Below are 21,052 nucleotides of genomic sequence, written 5' to 3' on the forward strand. Positions count from 1 at the left end.
GTTAAAATTCCTGATGAATCCCTGGTTTCAGCAATAACGATAATTTATACAGTATTTGCTATGTGGAAGACACAGTTCTAAGCGCTTTGGATGTATTAATCATTTAATTACAAACTCGATTGCAAGAATTAACAATAAAAAGCAGGAAGGCAAAGACAATGCTCGGTCTTCCCAGTCAAAAACCATTACCGGTAACCAGCAGTAAAAAAGAGAAGCTCAGAGGCACTGAAATTGCAACCGGCTCCTTTAATTCTCCATAGCGGATGGGTGGGGCCAGGCCCACCCACATTAGAGAGGCTGAAGGCTCCCAGCGCCCTACCCCGCCCGAGGCGCGGAGCCTGAGCCAAGGCCACGTGATGATGACAGACGGCACTCTGGCTTTCCTGGAGCTGTCTCTATGGTATTCTTCCCAGCCCACCCGTCCCTTTGGTAGCGGCAGTCACGTGACAGACTCCGGGTTAAGGCAGATGCCCACGTGATCCTGGCCTGCAGTCGGGTGGCTGCGGTGAGATACCTGGGTTCCTGAAGGGCGGGTGGTTAGGTCGTAACTACTGCCCCCGCCGGCTGACTCTCCGAGCGGCCGGGCTCGGAAGCCACGAGCCAGCTGAGGCGTTCTCCGCTTAGTGCCTACGGCATGGGTCAGCTCTTTCTGCCACCTCCGCCTTCGCGGTCCTCACCTCTTTGCGGGTGAAGTTACCTTTGGGTTTCCAGACCTTGGGGGCCTGAGGCCCAAACTCGGGACGAACCCCTAACCCACCTCTCTTTTCCTGTCATTCTCCAACTCTTACTTTGTACCACGGAATCACTTGGCCTTAAAGCTAGCCAGCTCGGCCGTGCCTTGAGGCCAGGTTCGGGAGATAAAGGTAACCGTGGGGAAAGCGGCCCCCCAGTGGACAAAGGCGGAGGCAAGAATAGAGCAAGCCTGAGGGCCATAGGCGATGAGAATAGGCGGTTGAGGGGTGAAAAAGAAAACAAACAACAACAAACCCTGAAGAGTACTGAAGATTTAGAAGGGACTGGAAAGGACTTGTTGCGCAATGGAAGAATCTGACTCTGAGAAAACGACGGAGAAAGAAAATCTGGGGCCGAGAATGGATCCACCACTAGGGGAACCGGAAGGATCGCTTGGGTGGGTGAAGGGTATTTGTCAAACCTGGAAGTGGGGGTGTTCAAATTGAAGAGAGTATTGTGAATTAGAACACTTCTCCCCACCCCGCCCCATGATAAATTGCTTTGATTTACCAGTAATGTTGATTGGTATTATGCTTTGGACGACAGGATAAACTGGAAAGCGAATTGGTGCTAACTGATCAGAAACAACCCTTGGGAAGGGGCTGATATTCCTGGTGGTGGTGCTGGGGGAGTGTTCTAATTAAAGCAGTTATGAGTTGCTTTGAATTATCAGTAAAGGAGATTTGCTGTCACCAGGTTGGGGATGGAAAGACTAGAAAGAAGATTTGCATTTCCAGGTCAGAGCTTGAGGGTGTTTTCTGTGCCAATTTGGACCTGAATTTGAGACTTACATCTACCTTGTGTCTGTGATGAGTGAAATAGGGCTTGGAAGGACAGCTGAAGGACTAAAAAGATACTTCCAGATTTTAAAATTAGGAGGCTGAATGTTTTTTATACATAGAAGATATTCAATACTCAGTCCTCAAGTAGAGGATATCAATATATTCTGTTTTTTTAGAAATAGAAGATATTGTTTGATTAAAGCAGCTGTGTTGCTTTGATTAAGATGATGAAAAATTGAATCTTGAATTTTAATGGCTCATTTGTATTCCTAAATAAATCTTCCTAGGAGTTCTCTCTTGAACTTCTAATTAGGAGATAGAGAGTATACACACAGTTTTATAATTTAGGAAAATGGGGCCTCTATTCATCTGAGGTCCCACACACACAGCTGTACTCAGACGTTGTACTAAACATGCTCTTTTGTACCTCCATGTTTATTTATACTTCATTAATTTCAATTTCTAAGGGAATTAGATCATGGAAACTGTTTTTTGGTTTATATCTGCAGGTGGGTGCTACCAAATACAGCCATGAAGAAAAAGGTAAGACGTGTTAGATACGTCAAAACCATGAAGGTAAAGGTAAGAAGTTGATATTCAGGAACTTTGTGACATATATACACCATCTTTTCTGGACTATTGCAGGAGCCTTCTGTGTGGTCTGTCTGACTCTCTTCTCCTTGTATGCTATCAGATTTAATTTTTCTAATATGAAAATCCGACTGAGTCATCTACATACTTAAGAACCTTTAGTAACTTCTTTAAGCCCATGGAATAAAATCCAAATGATTTCATGGCCCTTTAAAATCTGTTCCTGACCAAACCCTGTGCCACACTTATGCACCCTATCACAGCCCTACAGAATTTCTTGTTCTCCAGATTTACAAATTAATTTGCACTTTGTGTAAGCCATATACACACACCATACAGGCCTCTGTCTGCACATTTATTTTTAACCTAACTCAAGTGTTACCACTATAAGGTCTTATTGAGTTCTTCAGATAGAATTGGACACACCTTCCTTTGTGCTCTCATAGTACTGTGCCCTACGTTGGGGTTTAGGCAGAATTGGTAAGAGTGCAGCTCAAGCTAATTTCTTAACCTTTTGGGGCTTCAGTTTCCTCATTTGTAAAATGGTAGTAATAATATTAACTGTATCGTAAGATTGTTGTGACGTTTAAATTAGTAAATGCCTGTAGAACACTTAGATCAGTACCTAACATGATTAGCCTTGGTAAGTCTTTCATAGGCAATTGAAAGAGGTACACTGTATAAATTAATAACCGAAGGAAATGTACCATATTTAGCCTTAGCTTCATCTAATAATTCAGTTCTGTAACTACAGTTTGCTAAGAGAATGTTCTTGATGAGCCTGTCTGAAGTTGCTTTCATTGAGAATGCCTAAAAATACAGAAATTTCTACATGATTAAGAACAAAAATTAGCTTGATTTAATCATTCTGCATTGTATACATATATCAAACATTGCTTTGTACCTCCTAAATATAAAGAGTTATTGTTTTTCAATTAAAATTTTAAAGTACAAAAGCAAACTTTTTGTAGCAACTTTAGACTGGCTCAGCAGTGGCATTTCCTTAGTGAGATAAAGTTATATAGCTACATTTTTAGATTAAATCAAGTCTGAGTGTAGTATATTTTCATCAATACTTCTTATATTAGTAATTAGAAATTTGTATAAAATATCTTGGGATTGAAGGTAGAACATAGGTTCCCTTCATTTGAAAAGCAAGTTAAGGCTGGGCACGGTGGCTCATGCCTGTAATCCCAGCACTGTGGGAGGCTGAGGCAGGTGCATCACTTGAGGCCAGGAGTTCAAGATCAGCCTGGCCAACATGGCAAAACCCTGTCTGTACTAAATATACCAAAAAAAAAAAAAAAATAGCCGGACATGATGGTGCATGCCTGTAATCCCAGGCATGGGATGGCTGAGGTGGGGGGCTCAGGTGGGGTGGCTGAGGCATGAGAATCACTTGAACCCGGGAGGCGGAGGTTGCAGTGAGCTGAGATCATGCCACAGCCCTCCAGCCTGGATGATAGAGCGAGACTTGGTCTCAAAAAAAAATAAAATAAAAAAGAAAGAACGAAAAGGAAAGCAAGGTAATTGGAACTATATTTCATAAATTCTAGGTTTGAAAGGACTCTCAAAAGTCACTTTACTAAATTCCCTTTTAGTACGAGAGTATACAACATCATTGACAAGTGCTCTCTGTGTGACATGCTGACATTGACAGGAAGGCTGCTTACCTTCATGAGGCTACCCTTTCCCTTGGACAGTTCTCACTGTCAGATACTCTCTTGCTTTCTATATTTGTTTTGATAACTTACTTGTTCTTTTGATGTACATACTTTGAGCATCTGTTGTATGTTAGGCACTGGAGGTATGAGGGGACTTTCTCTCCCCTTCCAGAGCACAGAGTCTTCTGAGAGAGAAGGACAGACCCCCCAAAATAAGTAACTGCAATGCATTATAGTCTTTGCAATGAAATAACAGTGCCATGGGAGGACAGAGGTAAGACACTTAAGTCAGCCTAGAGCATTAGACTCAGAATATCTTCTTCCAAAAATGATTACTGAACCAAGTCTTGAAGGATAACTGCAATTTAGCTGAAGGAAGAAAAGAGAATGGATAGTTTACTGGCAGAGAGTACTGCGTGAAACAATGGCACAGATGCAGGACCTCCCAGACGGCTGGGAGCAATCAGAGGGACTACCAGCAGTTCAATTAAGTGTGGCTGTAAGCTAAAAGTTTCAGGCCAGGAGGGACAGGAGATGAGGGATGAGAAGTAAATAGACTAGATCAAGGAGGGTCTTATATGTAGTCTAAGGACTTCATCCTGCAGGCCATGGGAAGCTTTTGAAAAGAAAAAGGAGGGACAGTAATAAATGGAATAAGAGCATAGAGATAAGTGGAAGGGATGAGATCAAAGGCAGAGGTGGAAAGATTGACCTTGAGCAGGAGGAAGAACTTTCAGTTATGTTGCAATCCTCTGCTAGGTAATTCAGTTAACAAAACATTGGGTTATAATAGAACAGGGTTTAGTTTCCTCTAAACTTGGTATTTTTCTAACCTGTTTCTGAACATATTAATGGTGCATCTTAATAGCATAAATTCAGTGTAATTCTGTCACCTAAAGGATGTGTGTCCTGTGACAGGTAAGTACCTGGCTCCTGGAATTCTAAGTATCTCTGCATTCACCCTTCGTTGGGAAGAGTTTAGTTAGTTGTGAGTATGCGCACCAGGTTGTTGGTACTGTCAGTTCAGGAAAATATCAAATCCAGGAGAGAAATAGATCCCTTTAGACTTGATTTGCTCTAGATTGCTAACTTTTTTCCTTTCCTTTTCCCTACTTTGTCCTTAGGTGCTGTTGATGGGTAAAAGTGGGTCTGGTAAGACCAGCATGAGGTCTATTATCTTTGCAAATTATATTGCCAGAGACACACGTCGCCTTGGCGCAACAAGTAAGATGTTTTATCTTATTGTAAAGTCAGGTGATCTTAACTATTAATAATCTGCATAACACACTTGGTTTCAGTACCTTGGGGATGCAGAGAGGTTGGGGGATTTGTTATGGAGCATGTTTACCCTTTTTGCATTCGTTTTCAAAGAGGTGTGGCCTAATTCCAGTTACTACTGCTTGTTGTCTTGGGGGAGGTTCTTTTCTTTCTAGGTTGTTTATGAAGTGGATTGCCCTTGTCCAACTTTTTGTTTATCCTGCTATTTCTTAAACAAGCATTGTTTGTTTGTCTTGTGGGGAGAGTGTTTTTAACTCCTATACAAAGGGAAATCCATAGGTATTAACAAGCATAACAGTAAAATATCCTAAGATTTTTTAAAGCAGTAGTTACACCTTGTCTTCGTTGAAAGGTAAATTACGGTGGTGGGAAGGAAAGAAGTTAACTTGATCTGTACTCTGCTACTTCTTTTCCTGGATACACATAGATGATCTCATTAGAGTTTTGGTTCTGACTTAGGGAATATGTTGTTGCCTTTTATAGTTTGAGTGTTAGTATATACTAATTGGGCTGCCATGGACAGTGAATGTAGGATCCTGGGAGAGCCCTTCTGTCTCTGGGTTGTACTGCCATTTCATTCTGCAGCATTCAAGCATTTCTGGATTCTGCTTGGTCCTTGATTTTTAGGGAAAGGCCACCCACTACTCTACACAGTTCCTTAAGTTTCAAGAACAACATTTTAAAAACACAGTATGTTTCAGACCCTAGGAAATAAAGGAGAAGGAAACCTCATTTCTGTTATTATCGTGCTTGGAGTGTAAGTGTAGACTCTCATAATTGGGGCAGCTTTGTTGACTAGAAAGCTGTTTCTTGAATGTATATATATGTATTTTTTGAGATGGAGTCTTGCGCTCTGTTGCCCATTTTGGAGTGCAGTGGTGCAGTCTTATCTCCTGGGTTCAAGTGATTCTTGTGCCTCAGCCTCACGAGTAGCTGGAATTACAGGCAACCACAACGACGCCCAGCTAATTTTTGTATTTTTACCAGAGATGAGGTTTCACCATGTTGGCCAGGCTGATCTCTAACTCCTGACCTCAAGTGATCTGCCCGCCTCGGCTTCTCAAAGTGCTGGGATTACAGGTGTGAGCCACCGTGCCTGGCCTATTTCTTTTTTTTTTTTCTGTTAGCTTGTTCTCTTTCTGTTCTCTTAAGCCTCTACAAATATTTGAGGATAGTCAGTGTCTCAGTTTGTCCTAGCGATCTCTTGCCTCACAAATCTTTTTTTTTTTCTTTTTGGAGACGGAGTCTTGCTCTGTCATCCAGGCTGGAGTGCAGTGGCATGATCTCAGCTCACTGCAGCCTTCACCTCCTGGTTCAAGGGATTCTCCTGGCTCAGCCTCCCAAGTAGCTGGGACTACAGGTGTGTACCACCACATCCAGCTAATTTTTTTAATTTTTAGTAGAGATGGAGTTTGACCATGTTGGCCAAACTGGTCTCGAACTCCTGACCTCAGGTGATCCGCCTGCCTCGGCCTCCCAAAGTACTGGGACTGCAGGTATGAGCCACCATGCCCGGCCATCTTGCCTCACAAATCATGTCTTCCTTAAGTTAAAAATGTCCAGCTCTTCCATCTATTTCTCATTTGACATATTTTGAAACATTTTTGGGGACTTGTTCAAACTTGTTTACATTTTTCTTATGGTATTGAGAGTTAGATGCAGGTGGAGTCTGATCAGGGCAGAGTGGGCCTATCACATCTCTTATTCAGGACATTACATTGCTGTTAGCACAGTCTAACATGTATCCTCCTTTTTTGGAGTAACTTTCGTTATGAGGAGACTTACTAAAAAACTCTTTCAAATAGTTCAAATTCCCTTTCAGATATATTGTTATTAAAACACATACCCTTCTAGCTCTTGTGCAGTTAATATTTTGAACCAAAGAATAAATGCTTACTTCTATTAAATCATTTAGTTTTGTTTTAGCCCATGATATGTTCCTGTACCCTTTGTTTGTTAACTGTGAAATCCAGAACAAGTCCAATCCCTTTTTCCTCATCCATAAAAAAAGGGATTGGATCCTATTTTCATTTTAGCTACTTATTCTCTTATCTGATATATTAGCTATCTTTCCTAACTCTAATATCTGATACATTAGCTATCTTTCGTAACTCCATGGAGTTTGTACATTTGATGAATATCTCATCTAGTTTTCATCTAAGTCATTGATCAAAAGTTTTGGTCAGGATAGTGTCCTATGGCCTGTCATGCCTCTATAATTGACATCTGTAGCTCTGGCCTCTGGAATGTCTACCTGTCCAAACTTCTCTCTGCTTGATTTGATAGATTAAAACTTTTTTTTTCTTTCAAGTTAAATATCTGGGCCTAATTACCCTTATGATTTCAGTAGATTAGAGGAAGCTAATGGTTATTGAACAACTGTTATTTGCCAGACTTTTGTTTACTGTTTTATTTACTTTAGTTCTCATGTTAACTTCATTTTTATAGAGAATAAAGAAGGAGGTACAACTTAGAAGTTAATATTACTCAGCTAGGAAGTATCAGAGCTGGAATGTCAATCTATGCTCTTCCTTTATTCCTTATGCCACATTCTATCTAGCTTACCCTCTGCTAACAATTCCCGGCAGACTTATTTTTATTTCTGTTTTAAATTCTGAACACTTTTGTTGAAGCATCTTTTTCTAGTCCAATTGCTGTTGCTGTTTTTATATAGCTGATCAGAGTTGACTTATTACCCTGAATCCAGAGAACAGTCTTGCAACCAGCATTTCAGAGTTATTCAAACTGCTTGAAATAGTTTTGACATAACCTAGCAGCCTTATTGTGAACAGAATTTTGCAAATTATATGAACCCCATACATTAAGGCAAACCATTTATTCAGCAAGTACTTTTCTGAAACTTTTTATGTAGCAGGCACAGAGAACGGGACAGAGCTCTTGCCCTTAAGAATATCTCAAGCAGGACCTTTATTACTAATACTTTGTTAGTAATCACTGTATCTCCTTACAGGTAGTGAAAGTATACTTTAAAATATTATGTTGGTCTTAAGGCTTTAGGATATCATCATGAGCTAGTTTGTCATTGCTAAAGAAATACCTGCGTTCTATTGCTAAACTTATAGACAAGTTCAAAATGCATATATAGTGCATTGCTTTTTACTTGATAGTCCTCTTTATGTAGTTGCTGATTTTCTTTAAAAGTAGTAAGAGTACTTTTAAAATATTGCATTGATTTTAATGTTTTAGTGTTTTTCTAGTTTCTTATTGCTGAAAATAGTCCAGTTTTATTTTGTTAAACTTAGAGCCTACTGTGTTTTGAAATTTGAAGTAAGAATACATGATGGTGATATTATTAACTTATTAGGGGGCTGCTAAAATGTATTTGTTGGAACAGTAAACTTGTCAATAAAAATGATTATGAAGTATTTTAGTCTCAAACACTGTTGACGGCTCCAAGATTTCCTACCTTCTCAAAATTCTCTGTTCCCTTGGCTTTTATTTAATGCTCTATTACCCTGGTTTTCTTCCATTATCTTTAATCATCCCATCCCTCTTTAAAAAAAAATCTTTATCATAGTATTTTCTTCTTTCTGCCCCGTAAGTGTGTGTCATTCCCCAAAGCTCTGTTCTTGGTTCTTTTTAGTTGTTCTTGTGATAATAGGGTAGGAAGACTAGGAGAGCTAGAGATCCATATATGGAAGACATGAGACTAAAGAGGGAAGCAGGAAGTGGGTGGTTAGATCATAAAATGTCTTGTAAGCCAAGTTAGATAGTAGGAACTGAGGGTAAAGAGAGTTTTAAACAGAAGAGCGATATTTTACAGGTCCCAGGGATTAAGGAAAATGTTAAAAAAAAAAGAAAAGCAAAATGAGCTGATTTATATTTTATTATTTTTAATTTTCAGTTTTAATTACAAAAGTAGTACTTGTGAAAAATTCAAACATTACAGACGTGTAAAAGGCCTCTTTTCTCCCTCACTCTCAGGCCTGCTTCCTAGGGACAACCACAATTAGTAGTTTTGAGGTTATCCTTCTGGCCCTTTCTTTTCTGGGTGTATACAATCGTGCATATGCGGAGAGACATGGTTTTTTTCTGTTTAAAGAAGAATAAAAATCTGCATTTTGGAGAGAGATCACTCTATCTGTAATATGGAGGATAGATTGGAGGGAGGCAAGGCTAGAAACAGGTTGGTAAGTTAGGAAACTATTTTAATAGACCAGGTGAGAGATGATGGGGGCTTGATTTGGGCTAGGGTGATGATAGTGGATATGGTGAGAAGCAAATGGATTTGAGATCTATTTAAGAGATAGAGTCAGCCGGACTTTCTGGTAGATTTGGGGAGAATGATGAGGAAAAAAGTGGACTGAAGGTTGAAACTGAGGTTTTGGCTTAGGCAACAGGTTGAATTCACTAAGATAAGACTGAAAGAGGAATAGATTTTGTAGGAAGAAAGGGGAGATGATGAGTTACATATACTTGGATACGTTGAGTTTTGGATACTTGTGGTTCATTCAAATGGAGATTTGTAATATATGTCAGAAAGGTAGAGAAATCTGTCCTAGAGATACCTGTTTCTGAGTCGTCAGTGTCCAAATGGCAAATAAAATAATAAGAATAGACTAGCTTGCCTTGGGGAAGGTGGCCAAGGATGGAGTCCTGAAGAGCTCCAACATTTAAGGGACAGAAAGAAGAATAGGAATTGTAAGGGAGGATCTGCCAGAGAAGTTGTAGGTATGATATCAGAGACCAAGAGAAGAGAATTTTTTGAGAAGAGAGTAGTCAACAGTGTCATGCTGCAGAAAGTAAGACAAGGACTAAAAAGTCCACTGGATTTGGTTATGGGGCCATTGGTCACTTGATGAGAATAATTTCTATGATATGGGAGTAGAAACCTGATTTCTATCCCATGTGCCCCATGTCTAAACAGTCACTGACTCCTGTCACTTCTTTTGTTATTGTCTTTCCCTTTCTCAGTAGCACTTCTTTCCATTTTTTTTTAGTACTAGACCGTATACATAGTCTTCAAATTAATAGCAGTTTGAGCACCTACTCTCTCGTAGACTCTGTTGGAAATACAAAGACATGTAAGATATGATTCCTTTTCCAAGGAGGGGGAAGTAAAGGGGAGAAGGGAAGTAGTTTGAGCACCTACTATGTGCCAGGCACTTTATGTATGATAATTCATTGAATCCTCATAGTAATCCTGTGAGGTCAGTGCTATGCCCCGCCCCCCCGCTTTCTTTTTTAATAGAAGAGGAAACTAATACCCAGAGCTTAAGTGACTTGCCCAAGGTCACACAGAGAGGTAGAGCTGATATTTGAATGAAGATTTGTTCGATTCCAAAGCCTGTGCTTTTTAAAATAATGCTCTGCTGCTTGTGATGTAGTTTATAAGAAGATAAAATTGCACAAAAGTTAGATAGCAGTCAATTTAAGCAACAGCTTTGAGATAGTCATAGGAGAGATATCACTGTGTGATTGATTATCACAAATTGTATAGATGATAATTCCTAGACTTTGATAAATTTTCAGGATAAAATCTTTCATTATTACTCCTTGGGGTTTTTAGTGCCTGGCAGAGAGTAGATGCTTAATGAGTGTTTGAATGAATTCAGAGGGAGAGATGATGGTAAGTAGGGGTAGCTAGGCAGGGCTTTTAGAGGAGGTGGGATTTAGGCTGGCTCTTAAAAGATGAATATATTTTGAAAGAAAGATGGGGAGGGATTTCCAGGCAGATGAACAGAGTAGGTGAAGAATAGAGGGGAGGGAAGTGTAACTCAGAGGTCGCAAACAGGCAGCCTATATCCTGGATAAGGCCTGTAGATGTGTTTTGTTTGGCCCATGTGATGTTTTCTAAAAATGGGAATTAGTTATCAACATGTAAAAGTTTTCATAAAAATATGGATTTCCCACTACTGCTGAAAAACTTAAAGATCTGGTAACCCAGAGTCCCCATTCCTGCATGGCAAATGAACCAGAGCTGAGTAACTGCTGCTCACTCTACTATCTCATTGGGTAGATGTTTACACTCCATATGTGGCCAACTTTGCTCATGTACGGTTACTGGCCTGGCCCCTGTTAGCAAGTTTGCGACCCCTGGTGTAAAGTATTTTGGGGGTTGGGGAGGCAGTGGGGTTTGGGAGGACTGTGAATAAACCAAATTGGGCTGGAGTGAAAGGCTTTATTAATGTGGATCATTGGGGAATGTATAGGTAGATTGGAAGCCAAATTGTGAAGGACCTTGAATGCCTCCCCATAGGCATGGAGGAGCCATTGAAAGTGTTTTGAATGGGGAGTGACATGTTCAAAGTAGTGTTAAGAAGATGAGCCTGGCAGTAGCCTGTCGGATGAAGTAAAATTGAGTAAGGCTTTTTGGTGGGGAGGTGAGTTATGGAGCTATTGTAGTAGTGTAGACTTGAGATGATAAGGGGCTTCCTTAATGTTTGTGGTAGGTTATAAAATAAGGAATGGATTTGAGAGAGATTACAAAGGATTAGCAATGTATTGAATGTGGATAGAGGAGTCAAAAGTGGGAAAAAGTTAGGGTCATTAACTGGAAAGGAAATCAATAGCAGGAGTTCATTTGGCTATTGTTTTATGTTTGTTTTTTGTTACTTTTTTTTAATTTTTGTGTGTATGTGAGGTTGGTGGGGGCAAGTGGGACAGGGAAGACTGATTATATGGTATATATCTATTACATGTTGAAATTTTAACAGTATTATAGTTGGAGATTGTTTCTGCTCTAAGTATTAAACTACTAAAAAGTGAAATGACTTAATATGAGAGCCAGTTCTATAGCCCAGGGTAGTTTAGGTGCCTACCTTGCCACTAAACCACACTACTCAGCTGAAAATCACCTTCTTGTTGTGGCTTTGAGCATTTCACTCCACTTTGGTCCTTCTAAATTTCATGGGTTAGTGCTTCGCTTATTTTGAATTTCACTTCACCTGTTATAATTACTAGATTTGTCATATTTGTCTTCCAGTTGATGTAGAACATTCTCATGTTCGATTTCTGGGAAACCTGGTATTGAACCTGTGGGATTGTGGTGGGTAAGTACCATCTGCTTACTTGTTTGTGAAGCCGATGTCAGTAATCGTGGCATCTAGTATATCAGCATGGCGAATACACCTAGAGTAACTATCATTTGTAATAGATTGGATAGAAATTACTTTAAAATTGACACTTGAGTCAATAAACATCTCTGACTTTTATGGAATTGTGAAAATGCCCTCTGTATGTGACATGTTTAAATAGCGCTAATCCAAGCTCCATCTAGGTATCTGTAGTTTGGGATAGATTATCCCCTTTCGTGGAGGAATAAATTAGGTTTCTGTCTCAGGCAGCCTGACACCAGTGCTGAGCTCTTAGCTGTCACACCATACTACTTTGTTCTTAGTTATAATACGTCAATAATTTTCTCCAGGCAGTCTCAATACTGTAGATCAGACACTGAGCACACATTCTCTAGCTAAGTTACCTACTTTTTGGAAGAGTAGGAGTTAGCTCTTCCTCTTATGAGCAAAATATTCACCACATATTCCATGAGAAATGTACACACACTGTGGATGTATGCTGGCTGTGGTACATCTCTGTGCTGAAGGAGCAGTGTGCACTGCACAGTGGATAGGAGCATAGGTTTTGGAGTCAGATTGGGGTTTGTACCTCAGCTCTGTTAGCTGTGTTATCTTGGGTAAATCATTTAAACTCTCTGAGCCACAGTTTCTTCATCTGTACAGTAGTGAAGGCAATGGTACCAGCTCATAGGGTTGTTTTGATGATTAAGTAAGATAATTTATACAAAGTTGCATAGCAGAGTGCCTCACAAAATACATAGATATTGTTAGCTCAGTGTATCTCGCTCTTAGCATAGAGCCAGCCATAGAGTGGGTGCTCAGTGAATATTTGTTGAAAGAATAATGCAATAGCTAAATACTCTTTAAGAAAATGACTCCATTCCTGCTAGCAGATGGATCACTTAACATCCTAACACATATCTCCATACAAATCCTTCCTCATTATCATTGGTTCTAATTTTCTAATCTGTGTTAAGACATTAGTCCCAAGTCCCTTGCTTTTAGGCACTAAGATGTGATGATCTTCATTTTTAGAGATAAGGCAACTGAGGTCCAGGGAGATTATCATTCTGCTGAGTTCACACAGCTAATTAATAGCAAAGTACAGGACTAGAACCTAGGTTCCTGATTTTTTTCTCCTACTACCGGATGCTACTGTTTTCTGCCGGCCAAGTGGTAATTGAGAACTTCCTGGAAAGCAGCACTTAGCCTAACGAGCAAAGAGCAACATTCTGTTAAAAAGTTACCATTGGAGTCATTTTAATGTAGTTTAGAATATTTGACTATTGAGTTATTCATTCAGCAAATTTTCATTGAGTACTTAACACTCCATTAGAAGCTGGGAAACAATGAAGGATAGTAACAGACATGGAACTTGCTGTCTAGGGAAGTGAATGGTGTTAATGAAAAACTCACAAACAAGTGTAATAACTTGTGGTAAATGTTAGAAGTAAGAGGAATGTATTGATATAAGAACCTATGCTTAGTGGATTGACCTGTCAGGAGGCCATGGGTAGTTTCTGTGAGGAAATATGGATTGAACTGAAATCTAAAGAGACAAGCAGGAGTTAACTAGATGAGGAGGTGGGGGGTAGCATCTGAGACAGAGTGAACAGCATGTGTAAAGGCCACATAGTGGATAAACCATGTGCCACTTGAGGAATTGAGAAAAAGTCAGTGTGTTTAGAACATAAGGAGAGGGGCAGAGAAATGGATCTGGTACAGGAGAATCAATGAGACCGGGTAAGAAACAGAAAAGGGGCTGCACCAAATGGTTGATATGCTCTGCAAACTTCTTTTGTTGGCTCAAGTTGTGGCTCAAGAGGTGAGAAGGTAAGGCCAGACTTATTTGTTATGATTTGCCCTTTAAATTGAAGCCTTAAGATTATCTTTCACATTGATCAAGCCAACAAAAATAGGTTATAAGGAGGAGTGATTGAATTGAGGATTGGCTTACTATATATATATTTTTTCTATCAGGCAAGACACCTTCATGGAAAATTATTTCACTAGCCAACGGGACAACATCTTCCGAAATGTGGAGGTTCTGATTTATGTCTTTGATGTGGAGAGCCGCGAACTGGAAAAGGACATGCACTATTACCAATCATGCCTGGAGGCCATTCTGCAGAATTCTCCAGATGCCAAAATATTTTGCTTGGTACACAAAATGGATCTGGTACAGGAGGATCAACGGGACCTGGTAAGAAACAGAAGAAGTGCTGCACCAAATGCTCGACATGCTTTGCAAACTTATTTTGTAGAGGTATAGGTAAATTTGTACCATTTTTTCAGGAATAAAAAGTCAGCAGAAGTTTTCAAAGTAAAGTTTTGTCATTTACTTTAACTAAACACTCTTTTAAACACATTTTCAATAAGGGAAAGATTTATTAGTAAATAATTTTCAGAATTAGGCAAGGAATCTGTCCAAGTGATCTCACTAAGCAGCATTTATTTATTTTTAAAATATATTTGCTGCCCCAGTTTTATTGTCCTTCAAAGCAGGGAGATAGTGTCAAGGTTAAGACCCACTAGGAGTGAGATGAAGAGAGGTTGCTGCTTCATTAGATTGACTTAGGAAACTGGTATGTACCAGTTCAAGTGCCAACCACAGTGTGTTAGGCACTATGCCAGGTCCCTCATAATCTCACTGATTTACTAGATTTCTCTTTTCTGACATGGGAGTTAGTACACACAAATTTAAACCAGAGAAGGCACAGTAGCGGTGATGTCACCAAGATAGTGGAGTAGGAGATAACCAGTCTTCATTCCCCTACAAAAAAACAAATATAGATAGCTATCCACAAACCAAAATAGCCCTGAGAAGGCTCCAAGGCCCATTATAGAAAGACATAGTAAAATGGGTAAATTCCTGCTTAGCTGTGAGACTCCAGGATTGGCAAGTCATATAGTCTAGCTGCAATATAGTCTGTCTAGTTTGCTCAGTATAAAATAAGAGGATTGGATTTTAAGGTCTATGCTAAAAGAGAAGATCCTCCTCTATTTCTAAGGGTATAAAACTAAGGAAAGCAGTTTTAGGATATGCTGGTCATATAGAGGAATACAGTTTCTCTTTGAGTTGGAGTATAAGAATCTAAGGAAATCCTTTAATGAAAGGATTTTTTGGTAATTGCTGTGGTAAGGAATACTTTTTTTATATGACTAGTTACAGGATTGCCTCCACTGTTCTAGTGTTTTGGTATTTATAGGTTAGCTTATTATAGGCTTTCAAAAACCATTTGAAGGGTTCCATATTTGACTCAGAAAACTGCTTTTGATTATTTAGTAGTCTTTTTAGCTCTTTCTCCCTCAACTTCTGTCATGAAGTATTAATTACTGTTTAATACCTAATAATTAATATGGTTTTACTTCAGCAGAAAATCATGTACGCAGCTTGGGTCTTGAGTTTGTGAGGGCCTTGTTATTGCTCTTGCTGTTTTATTCTCGTTTCCTTTAAAAATCACTTTATTTCCTATCCAAAATTGCAGTAGAAAAACTTACAGCATTCCAATAAATGAGCTCCTTTAAACATTTAGAAGTGTTTTATTCACTTGTAATTTTGTGGGGTTTTTTTTAGTATTTTAATTTATTTTATTATTTCAGTAACTTTATGGTTATATGTGGTTTTTGATTACATGGATGAATTGTACTATGGTCACGTCTGGGCTTTTAGTGCATTCATCACTTGAATAGTGTACATTATACCCAATAGGTAATTTTTCTTCCCTCACCCCCGCCAACCTCCCCGTTTCTGTGTCTCCAGTGTCCATTGTACCACTCTGTATGCTTTTATGTACCCATAGCTTAGCTCCTACTTACAAGCGAGAATGTGCAGTATTGGGTTTTCCATTCCAGAGTTATAAACAAGAGATAGTTTGACTTCCTTTTTTCAGTTTGGATCCCCTTTATTTCTTTCTCATGCCTAATTACTCTGGCTAGGACTTCTAGTACTATGTTGAATAGACGTGTTGAAAGTGGATATAATTGTCTTTTTCCAGTTCTTAGGGGGAATGCTTTAAACTTATCTCCATTCATTTTGATGTTGGCTGTGGGTTTCTCATAAAGGGCTCTTACTATTTTGAGGTATGTTTCTTCTGTGCCTAGTTTGTTGGAGGTTTTTTATCATAAAGGGATGCTGGGTTTTATTGAATGCTTTTTCTGCATCTATTAAGATGATCATATGGTTTTTGTTTCTAATTCTGTTTATATAGCAAATCACATTTATTGACTTGTGTATATTGAACCATACTTGCATCCCTGGGATGAAGCCCACTTGATCTTGGTGAATGATCTCTTTGATGTGCTGGTAGATTAGGTTTGCTAATATTTAGTTGAAGATTTTTGCATTTATGTTCATTGAGTATATTGATTTGTAGCTTTCTTTTTTTATGTCCTTTCGTGGCTTTGGTATTAGGATGACACTGGCTTTGTAGAATGAGTTAAGGAGGATTCCCTCATTCTCAATCTTTTGGGACAGTTTCAGTTGGATTGGCATCAGTTCTTTGACTGTCTCATAGAACTTGGCTATGAATCTATCTGGTCCCGGGGTTTTTTTTTTTGGTTGGGAAATTTTGGGTTTTTGTTTCTTTTTTTTTTTGAGATGGAGTCTCACTCTTTCACCCAGGCTGGAGTGCAGTGGCGTGGTCTCGTCTCACTGCAAGCTCTGCCTCCCAGGTTCACGCCATTCTCCTGCCTCAGCCTCCCGAGTAGCTGGGACCACAGGTGCCCGCCACCACACCCGGCTAATTTTTTGTATTTTTAGTAGAGACGGGGTTTCACCATGTTAGCCAGGATGGTCTCAATCTCCTGACCTCATGATCCGCCTGCCTCGGCCGCCCAAAGTGCTGGGATTACAGGCTTGAGCCACCGTGCCCGGCTGGGTTTTTTTTTTTTTTTTTATTACTGATTACGTCTCACTAATTGTTAGTGCTCTGTTCAGGATTTCTATTTCTTTTCCTGATTGAAGCTTGTGTGGTTGTATATTTCCAAGAATTTATCCATTTCCTTTAGATTTTGTACTTTGAGTGCATAGAAGTGTTCATAGTAGTCTCAGTCATCCTTTGTATTTCTGTGTTTATCAGTATGATGTTTCCATTTTCATTTCTGATAGAGCTTATTGGAATCTTCTTTTCTTGCTTTATCTAGCTAGTGGTTTATTAATTTAGTTTATCTTTTCAAAGAACCAACTTTTTGTTTCATTGACCATTGTATTTTTTTAATTTATTTTCAATTTTCTTGAGTTCTACTCTAATCTTCGTTATTTCTTATTTCTTTTCTTCTGCTAGCTTTGGGTTTGGCTTGTTCTTGTTTCTCCAGTTCCTTGAGGTGTGATGTTAGGTTGTAAATTTGTGATCTTTTTGTCCTTTTGATGTAGGCATTTAGTGCAATAAACTTTGATCTTAGCACTGCTTTTGCTATATCCCAGAGATTTTGATAACTTGTGTCAGTATTTTAATTCATTTCAAAAAATTTTATAATTTCCATCTTGATTTTATTTTTGACCCAAAGATCATTGAAGAATAGACTATTTAATTTCCATATATTTGTATGGTTTTGAGAATTCCTCTTGGAATTGATTTCTGGTTTTATTCTGCTTTGGGCTGATGTGATACTTGATATGATTTTGATTTTTTAAAATTTATTAAGACTTCTTTTGTGGCCTGATATATAGTCTATCTTGAAAAAGTTCCATGTGCTGACAATAAGAATGTATATTCTGCAGTTTTTGGGTAGAATGTTCTGTAAATGTCTGTTAAATCCACTTGTTCTAGAGTCCAGTTTAAGTCCAGTGTTTGTTGACTTTCCGCCACAATGATCTATCCAGTGCTGTCCATGGCGTGTTGTAGTCCTCCACTATAATTGTATTGCTTTCTATCTCTTTTTCTTAGGTCTAGTAGTTTCTGTTTTTATGAATCTGGGAGCTCTGGAGTTAGGTGTGCATAAATTTTGGGTTGTTATGTCTTCTTGTTGAATTGATTTCTTTATCATTATATAATGACATTTTTTGTCTTTTTTACTGTTGTTGATTTAAAGTCTGTTTTATCTAAGAATAGTTATTCCCACTCGCTTTTGGTTTCCATTAACATGGAATATTCTTCCTACCCATCTGCCTTAAGTCTATAAGAATCTTTACAAGTTAACTGGGTCTCTTGAAGACAGCAGATATTTGGTTTGTGTTTTTTTCCATTCTGTCCATCTATTATCTTTTAAGTGGCACATTTAGACCATTTACATTCAATGTTAATATTGACATGTGATGTACTGTTGCAGTCATCGTGCTGCTACCTAGTTGCTTGGTTTTCTTCAATGTGTTACAGTTTTGTAAGTCCTGTGAATTTTTTTGCCTTCAAGTGTTTTTATACTGGTGCATATGACCTTTCATTTAGATATTTAGAACTCCTTTTGCATTTCTTATAGGTCTGGTCTGGTGGAGACAAATTCCATCAGCATTTGCTTGTCTGGGAGAGACTTCATTTCTCTTTCACATATGCAACTTAGTTTTGATAGATACAGAATTCTTGGCTGACAGTTATTCCGTTTGAGGAGACTAAAGATAGGACTCAATCCCTTTTGGCTTGTAAGGTTTCTGCTGAGAAGTCTGCTGTTAGTCTGATAGGTTTTCCTTTGTAAGTTATCCAATGCTTTTGTCTCACTCTTCTTAGAATTCTTTCCTTCATGTTGACTTTAGATAGCCTGATGACTTGGTAATGTCTTTTTTTATAATGAATCTTCTAGGAGTTCTTTGAGCTTCTTGTATTTGGATGTCTAAATTTCTAGCAAGACCAGGAAAGTTTTCCTCAAATATTTCCTCAAATGGGTTTTCCAAGCTTTTTGCTTTTTCTTCTCCCTCAGGAACACCTGTGATTCTTAGATTTGGATGTTTTATACCTAAACCCATATTTACTGGAGACTTTGTTCATTTCTTTTAATTCCTTTTTTAAAATTTTTATCTGATTGTGTTAATTTGAAAGCCTTGTCTTCAAGCTCTGAAATTCTTCTTCTACTTGGTCCAGTTATTTCTTTATGTTGGTTTCTAACTTTCTCTTGGATATCATTTAGCAACCTAATAATTAACATTTTGAATTCTTTATCTGATATTTCAAAGATTTCATTTTGATTTGGATCCATCACTGGAGAGTTAGTGTGATCTTTTTGGGGGTGTTGTAGAACTCTGTTTTTGCATGTTGCCAGAATCATTTTTCTGGTTCCTTCTCATCTGGGTGGACAATTTCCTCTTATTATTTTTGAATTTATTTCTGATTTTACTGGGTTTTTAAATGTTTTTCTCCCCTTGAGTATGTGACTTTAATGTGTGTAGTGTATGGTCACCTAGCTTTGGCTCTGGGTGCTTTCAGTGGCAAAGACTGTGTATGAGCTCTTTGGTTGTAGAGAATCTTTGTGCAATGGCTTTCTTAGCTGCTGGTTGTAGTAGCAGTGTGCTGGGTGTGTGAGAAGGCTCACTGTCTCCCATGGGCCAGAATGGCAGAGGTCTCATGAAGCTTATCTCATTTTCCCGTGGTGTATATTTTGTTATTTTTGTGAAAAATATACTGGGGAAAAAAATAACAAAGTGCATACCACTGGGGAATGAGATAAGCTTCATGAGACCTCTGCCATTGAATAGTTCAGCCTTCATGCTAGTACAGGCACCCACAGGTAAAAACCAGCTGCAGCTGAAGTAGGTGGGTATATGCAGTACCCCATTTGTGGGCAGAAGGCCCAGCCTTGACTGAGCTGGCTGGGGGAGCTCTCAGTGAAATGTACTGAGGTCTTTACAGGGAGACAGAAGGGAGCCACCTCAGCTCCTCTCCCAGGCCAGCAGGAAAGCCATCTGCTTCCCCATCATGCCCTTGTCCCAGTGTTCTGGATATTCAGATCAGACAAGCACCTCTGTCCATCTGCAGGAATGCTGACATTCCATGTAAAGAGGGGTTGTGACTTTACTTCTTGTGCAAGCCTGAACCCAGAGGGCACTCCTCTTGTGGAGATGTAGTCACCCTGAAGTGCTCCAGAAAGACTGTCTATAGGCACACTCATGCTGAGTTCCTGGAAGAGAAGCCCCAGCTGTATCTGCAAGTGGTGGGCAAGGGAGAGAAGTTTCCTTCTCTGGGTCCCTTCATGAGCACTGGAGCTGCCTGACTGCTGGGGTAGAACTGCAGTTTTTCACCACTGAGCATGGCCTTGCACCTGTGTCTCTGCTGAAGGAAACTTCCCACAAGTGGAAACTTCTGGGACTCAAGGCCTGCAGTCTGGTTTCTTTTGTCCCACAGGGTGCTCCCTTGATGTGGTGCACTCCCTGTTCCCATAGGTGTGGCAGTCCCTCAGGGCCAGACTACTGCAAATCCTGCTGCGCATCTGGTCTAGCCGCCTTGTGGGGCTTCCACACTCTAAGCTGGTGCTGGGGGAATATGTGCAAGGCATCCAGTGATGTGAAGACACAAGGATTGAAGGTCCCTGAGCAAAACAAAGTCTCACAATGGGTGCACATCCAGCATGGCACCCACTGCTATAGCTCAGGTCCAGGAGGAAAGTGTGAAGGGACCTTGTGTGAGCAAGGTAATGCCCTTGAGGAGTCCCTAAATCGCAGCCCACTCTGGTACTTGTGCTCGTGAGTGCAAAGAAGTCCTCTTTGAGCTTGGATACCAGCAGTCTGCTGCAAGGGCCAAGAGCACTCCCACCTCCTCTGTCCGCAGATTATTAAGTCTCTGAGGGTTTGATCTCTGCCAGCTTCTTGTTACTTTCTTTTTTCTTTTTTGGTGTGTCACAGATTCTTCCACTGAACTCTCTGATAAGCTCCAGCACTCTCCGCTTAACATTCTATTTGGGCTATGATTATTCACCTGTAATTTTGGTTCTTCCTTCTGAGGAGAATTGGTCACTGATGCTTCTTATCAGCCAAGTGGAGAAGCTCTCTGATGCCAAAGGCTGTGGGACAGGTCTGCAGGATGTGCAGTGTCTTAGGCTCTGC

At 39.6% G+C, this 21,052-nt stretch overlaps 1 protein-coding gene across 4 annotated transcripts in view; it reads left to right on the top strand.

The window, feature by feature from the left end:
• The first annotated feature begins 284 nt into the window (after positions 1 to 284).
• Positions 285 to 21,052, top strand: part of RRAGB (Ras related GTP binding B) — a 38,903-nt gene continuing 18,135 nt past the window's right edge. The window contains exons 1-6 of one of the 4 annotated variants that reach the window (XM_003317489.6): positions 285 to 1,129; positions 2,024 to 2,057; positions 4,894 to 4,993; positions 10,009 to 10,092; positions 11,994 to 12,060; positions 14,065 to 14,287. In XM_003317489.6, the coding sequence (XP_003317537.1) occupies positions 1,038 to 1,129; positions 2,024 to 2,057; positions 4,894 to 4,993; positions 10,009 to 10,092; positions 11,994 to 12,060; positions 14,065 to 14,287 (600 nt within the window). In that variant the 5' untranslated portion in view covers positions 285 to 1,037. The remainder of the gene's footprint in view (positions 1,130 to 2,023; positions 2,058 to 4,893; positions 4,994 to 10,008; positions 10,093 to 11,993; positions 12,061 to 14,064; positions 14,288 to 21,052) is intronic. The other 3 variants (XM_016943766.4, XM_001148126.7, XM_016943767.4) reach the window with 3 other exon arrangements.

The sequence above is a fragment of the Pan troglodytes genome, chromosome X (genome assembly GCF_028858775.2).
Source record: "Pan troglodytes isolate AG18354 chromosome X, NHGRI_mPanTro3-v2.0_pri, whole genome shotgun sequence".
NCBI classification, from domain to species: Eukaryota; Metazoa; Chordata; class Mammalia; order Primates; family Hominidae; genus Pan; species Pan troglodytes.